Below are 6,610 nucleotides of genomic sequence, written 5' to 3'. Positions count from 1 at the left end.
AAATGGTATGGGCCTGATTAATGCAATAAATAACAAGGAGCCTCAGGCAGGAGGTTCGGTGGTGACACCTTCTTCTATACACACCCATATAATAGTTATGTAATAGGCAGTGTGTTTTGTACATTTCAGCCCCCTGCAGCCTCCCTCCTTCCACAACACTTCGCTATCACTCGAGCACAGAAAACTTTCTTGGAAACTTTTCAAACTATGACGTCACTGTGCCTGAGGAGGGAGGGGAAGGGGGTTTAGGGCAGCCAATGAGCGCGGAGCCTCGTGACTGGCCGGCCAATCAGGGCGGAGCGGACAGTTCCGCGGTGCTGACGACCTTCAGGACTGTAGAATAAAAATGCCCGGAGGAGAGAACGAGGGTTTGCTGGAGGGAGGCGCGGAGTGGACGGTGCAGGGGAGCAGAGCTGCACCACTGAGCCTGTGCAATGACAGCACAAGGAGCCTGAGAGGCCGGGACCGGTAAGTGTTGCCCCCATTACACCCCCCTCCATTATCATAGGCATGTCAGTGGGTGCCAGCCCTGCAGCGGGGGAGGGGAGCTGCAGTCCCTGACACTGAGTAATGGCTGCGGGGAGGGAACCGCTCCTGCTCTGTGTAGAGGGGTTATAGGTAGGTAGCCCCTGTGCACGACCTATAGACGGTGGGTTACTCTCCACAGGTCAGTGCATTGACCTCCTACATGTTTGCTATTGTAGCCTATATGCTCTGTATATGGAGGTCTCCTATGTAGGTGCAAAGGAAAGTGCATAGAATGATTGGGGGAGTAGTGATGCAGGAATTCCCTCTTGTATAGTAGTGTCTATGCTGGTATAATGAATGCATGTACTGGTGCAGTGACCCCCATCATCCATATATCAGTGTAATGACCCCCCCCCTAATGCATGTATATACTGGTGCACTGACCCCCATCATCCATATATTAGTGTAATGACCCCCCCTCTATTGCATGCATATACTGGTGCAGTGACCCCCATCATCCATATATCAGTGTAATGACCCCCCCCTAATGCATGTATATACTGGTGCACTGACCCCCATCATCCATATATCAGTGTAATGACCCCCCCATAGTGTACTGTATGTGCCTGTAATGACCCCCCCCCCCCAATGCATGCATATACTGGTGCACTGACCCCCATCATCCATATATCAGTGTAATGACCCCCCCCCATAGTGTTATGTATGTGCCTGTAGGTGCAGTGACCCCATAGTATGTAAACTAGTGTCATGATCCCTTCTGGTATACAACATGGTGTACCACCCCCTCCTCCATAGTGTATATACTAGTATGAGACCCTGATGTAATGACACATAGTGTATCTACTTGTACGGGACCTTCTAGTATATGTATATATTGGTGTATAGTGTATATACTAGTTTATATATAGATGTAATGACCCCCTCCCCCAGTGTATATACTAGTATGAGACCCTCAGGCATGCTCAACCTGCGGCCCTCCAGCTGTTGTAAAACTACAACTCCCATAATTCCCGGACAGCCTACAGCTATCAGCCTACAGCAGGGCATGGTGGGAGTTGTAGTTTTACAACAGCTGGAGGGCCGTAGGTTGAGCATCCCTAGTACATATATTGGTGTATTGACCCCCCCAATACTGTATATGGTATAATGAACGCCTCCGCTGCTGATTTTCATAGTCCATATATTGGTAAATTGGCCCCCATACTGTCACTTCCATCTACCGACCCCCCGTGTACTTTATATGCAGAAATGAATCCTTTGTGGTGTGTACAGGCGCCGACAGCCTGAAGTCATGGAGGGTATAGTGACCCCCTCCCCCATGTAAGGGGTTAGCGTTTACCTATATACCTTCTGTCATTTTCGGTGAAGGGTACTCTGGACTCGTTAATGCAGTGACGCAGAGATGCCTGGCTCCATTCAATGGGCACCCCGCTCGCCCGAGTACCAGTCTCAGAAGCAATGCAAGACGACCTCATTCGCTTTCTACCAGGCCGTGCGGGACCTGCTCCCAGTCTGGCTCCTGGAGGACATGCGGCTTATGGAGGTACTACACTGGGAGGAAGGGGGCATCGTCAGCTCATACACACCCTCTGAGGCTCTGCTCTACGCCCTGGTACACGACCACCAGCCTTACGCCCACTACCTGCTCAACCACTTCCCGAACGATGCCCTAGCTGTGCCAAGCAAGAGCTTCAGCTGCTGCCAGTCTGGAGCTCCTCACCTCACCATGGCTGTGCGCTATAACCGGCTGCAGATCCTGCAAGAAATTCTGTGCACCCTCCGGACATTCCCTTCCGAAAGCCGGACTGTCTACATCAACCAGCGTGGGTGCCAGCGGGTGGAGGGTGCCAAGACTCCCATACACCTGGCTTGTGAGCTGCAGCGAGTTGACTGTCTGATTTTGCTGCTGGGGCATGGCGCCTGCCCGTATGTTAAGGACTGCAGTGGCAAAATCCCCCTTGATTGCCTTCTGCAAACAATACAGGACAGTCCGCAGGATATGCCCCTGAAGAGGCTGTGCCTGGATTCTGTGCTGCTGTACATGCCAGCAGGAGTGCCCCTCTCCACCAGGCAGCGTCTGCAAGAGGGCACGGCTTGGCAGGAAATGCTGGGAAAGGACTTGTACAGATGGTTGACTGGCACCTCTCCCCCTACCCTCTTCACTCTGTCTATGCAGGGTCTGCTCAGGGCCCTCCCTGCTGACAGGTTCCCAGAGGCCCTGGAGGAGATCTCCCTACCAGGCTTCTTAAGACCCCTTGCCTTACAGAAGCAAGTCCCAAAATAGAACGCCCAAGGATGATTATCCCCACCCTCCACCTCTAACTCCCATCATGTCAGCAGGGGGACACACAATACGCAGGCACTTGGCATGCAATGTCGGGGGGGGCTGCCAGCTGATGATGTGCAACAGACAGATGCCCAGTTCTGCGCCAAGATGGCGACTTGTTCAAAGCTGCTTGTGTATCAGGGTAAAGGGGCACCCCACGTGTAAGGTGTATATATCAGTAGTGATCCATTTTCAGAAAAAACAAAAACTAGCATGCAATCATTCAGAAATTCTTATAGGGGGTGGTGCAGGATGAGAAAAACATGGCTGCTCCCTTTCCAAAGCCGCTGTACACCGTTTCCATGTGGTGTTGTAGCTCTGTTCTGTTGAAGTGAATGGGAATGAACTGCAATTCCACAGACGACCTGTAGACAGGGGTGGCGCTACTTTTTGGAACAAAGCGAGTCACTTTAAGTGACCATGCTTTTTCCTATTCCATACGATCTCTGAAGATTAGCGTCATTAGAACGAGCAGGGATAACTGCATCCTGCCTTTTGTATTTCAACTCCCTGGTTTTTAAGATCTCTGCTTTCTGTCAGCGAATGGGAACATCCATTTGCGTGCAGTGGTTGAAACCCATAGCGTTTACAAAACAAAGCACTGGTAGAACAAGTCGTGCAGCTTTGGAAGTAGGGGGTCAGCAAGCTGTAACTACTATTCCCAGCATGCACACTCGCTCAGCTGTTCTTCCGTAGAAGTGAATGCAGCATGCTGGGAGTTGTAGTTGGAGAACGGCTGGAGTGCCAGGTGTTGCTAACCTCGGATGTAAAGGGATGAGGAATAGAAACACAAAGTCAAGTCCACAATGTACAATGATTAAAGGGGTTGTGCGCAAAGAAGGGAATGACGTTAAGCAGCAATACCGCACATAACCTGAGGACAGGTGTGGCGCTGTTTTGGGGAAAAAAAAAAGCCATGTTTTCTCTAATCCCGCACTAACCAGTTAGCGTCATTTACATTCAATATGCTACTATCCCTTTAAAGGGGAGTTTGTTCTTGTAAGTTTAGTATTTTTCGCTGGAGGGACTATATCATTACTAGAACATCTGATCATTCGGCGTGGACTGTGTTTTGGTAATCCCCGGATTAAAGGACTTTTTTTGTACTTAAAGGGAACCTGTCACCTGGATTTTGTGTATAGAGCTGAGGACATGGGTTGCTAGATCACCGCTAGCACATCTGCAATACCCAGTCCCCATAGCTCTGTGTGCTTTTATTGTGTATAAAAACCGATTTGATACATATGCAAATGAACCTGAGATGAGTCAGAGCTTGAAAATATGACTTTTCTCTGGTGACACAAGTAAGATATGGAAATTAACATAAAAGAGTCATATGTATCAAATCGTTTTTTTTACACAATAAAAGCACACAGAGCTATGGGGACTGGGTATTGCGGATGTGCTAGCGGCCATCTAGCAACCCATGTCCTCAGCTCTATGCACACAACCCCGGTGACAGGTTCCCTTTAATTCTACACATTGGGAGACTTTTAGACCTAAATCTGTCCGTCAGAACGCGCTACTCGCAGAGATTTTACAATAGATTCTCGCAGCGTTTGCACTTCAGTTCTGTTTTAATCTTTTACTATTCTGGTTTATGTTCCTTTCATTTAATATCGGGGCCTGAGATAAGCGGGCGTACTAGTGAAACAACAACTCCCAGCATGCTCCATTACCTTCTGTGGTTGTTCCACGAAGAACAAAGCAAGTGTACATGCTGGGAGTCGTAGTTTCACCACTACCGGAGTTCATGGGACGGGGCCCCCTGTTACCACCATGGGTGGGTATTGCAGAAGCTACTGAACCAGTGATCTCCAGCTCGTAGCTTTTCAGCTGTTGCAAAACTGCAACTCCCAACATGTCCTGAAAGTAGGGAGCTGTAGTCTTGTAACCGCTGGAGAGCACTGCTCTAGATTGCTGCCATAAACTTCGTTTTTTTTTTTTTTATGGCAGCCCCCCTCCCCCTACTACTACAGCTCCCAGCATGCTCCATACACTTCTATGGCAATTTTAAGAAGAGCCGAGCCAGCATGCATGCTGGGAATTGTAGTTTCACAGGAGATGGCGATTGCCGACCCCCTGCTCTAGGATGTGTACTGGTGGTTGCAGACGTCATCGGACGGGGAAATGCAAAATACTGAAAAGCACTTTATAAAACTGTACAATAGATGTATATACGGTATATGTGACGAGGTGCCTGGAGACTCACCTGTTCACCTCAGAATTTTTCGGGTACTCATTTCTGTATTTATTTATTGGTTGTCTTCATTATGCCAAGAAATAAAATAACAGAACTTTATGTGTCGGTCTGCTTCTTGGGGTAACACACCGGGGGTCAGTGCAATGGCTCAAACAGCAATTCCCTACATAGAGATCTATGGTAAGAATCCTGCAGGAACATCCCAGGCAGTGCACAGAGTCTCCATTGGGTTCCCAGTCCTCTGTTTGCATCAGTCTGCGCCTGCTGCAGAACATCTTGGGCAAGACAGCGGCGCCCAATACCACCCCTCACCGATCCTGGAAATGGCCGTGTGGAGCTGTGACCCTTCTAAACCTGGCTGACCATGTAATGAGTATGGGTGCCCACCCCTCCCCTGACATCTGCCATAGAGCAGGTCTCAGAATGGGCCCCTCGAAGTGAAGGAAAGCACGGCCAACCCCATTCACTAGCAAGAGATGAGCGAATTTCCGGTTATGGAATTTGTTCACTGGTAGAAGGTGAATACCGTTACCACGGACCACAACGCAATTCTATGAGGCGTTCCGTTATTCATTGTGTAACAAGTTCTGCAACTTTCTACTAAACTTTGCCTTACAGTTCCCTACCATTGTAAAGACGCTGTCAGTGAACGGAACCCGTCTGGTCAGAGCTCTCACAGCTGCGGTCAGTCACAATAGATCCAGTACAGACACGTACTTAGTGGCATAATCAATACTGACAGCAAGCAGAGGTCCAGAAAAATTTGAAACATTAAAATATTTTGGGAAGCTTTTTTTAAAATATTTATGTGACAACTGTAATAGTATACTGTCCGGGGGTTAAAGGTGTTGTGTCCCCTCAGACATTGATGACATATCTGGGCCCCACACCTATGTCTAAAACAGGGCCCCCAAAGTGACGCCCTGTATTAAATTTCTATGGGTGTTTCAAAAAGGGGCGGGTATTTTTGAAAGTCCCATTGAACTGAATAGAGAGCGCATTGCGCAAGCGCAGCCACTGTGCCATTCGCCTCAATAAAACTGACAACAGTCACCTATTTCTGAAACTCCCATAGAAATTAACGGAGGGCAGGCGAACAGAGGTGGAACCTGCACCTGTCTGAGCGATACGCCACCAAAGTCTGAGGCGAGAATACCCCTTAAACTCCTCGCCGCGCTGCAATAAATGCCGTATTTACTACTCATTATAAGCCTAATTCTCCTTGGGGTGCGCTCAGACTCCAAGCAGAACATCCATACTTTCTAATAGACAAGGGACATCTCCGAAAACACTTCTCCCAAATACTGTCACAAAGTACGAGGAGTTCCTATAAGGCCTCTTTCACACGGCCGTTTTTTTTTCCCGTTTACTGGCCGTTTTTTGCGGTCCGTATACGGTCCGTATACGGAACCATTGATTTCAATGGGTCCGCAAAAAAAACGGAATGTACTCCGTATGCATTCCGTTTCCGTTTTTCCGTTTTTCCGTTCCGTTTTAACATAGAACATGTCCTATATTTGGCCGCAAATCACGTTCCGTGGCTCCATTAAAGTCTATGGGTCCGCAAAAAAACGGAATGCATACGGAAGTGC

At 48.6% G+C, this 6,610-nt stretch overlaps 1 protein-coding gene across 1 annotated transcript; it reads left to right on the top strand.

The window, feature by feature from the left end:
• The first annotated feature begins 309 nt into the window (after positions 1-309).
• Positions 310-3,721, top strand: ANKRD9 (ankyrin repeat domain 9). The gene is made up of 2 exons (XM_040411794.1): positions 310-468; positions 1,858-3,721. The coding sequence occupies exon 2, from the start codon at positions 1,892-1,894 to the stop codon at positions 2,771-2,773; it is 882 nt and encodes a 293-aa protein (XP_040267728.1). The 5' UTR covers positions 310-468; positions 1,858-1,891; the 3' UTR covers positions 2,774-3,721.
• Positions 3,722-6,610: the final 2,889 nt, after the last annotated feature.

The sequence above is a fragment of the Bufo bufo genome, chromosome 11 (genome assembly GCF_905171765.1).
Source record: "Bufo bufo chromosome 11, aBufBuf1.1, whole genome shotgun sequence".
Lineage (NCBI taxonomy): Eukaryota > Metazoa > Chordata > Amphibia > Anura > Bufonidae > Bufo > Bufo bufo.
Note: the sequence above shows the minus strand (reverse complement) of the source record. Positions and strands in the feature narration are given on the sequence as shown.

Bases quoted from the DNA above. Each gene is read 5' to 3' on its own strand.
- ANKRD9 (XM_040411794.1), top strand. From the start codon at position 1,892: ATGCCTGGCTCCATTCAATGGGCACCCCGCTCGCCCGAGTACCAGTCT.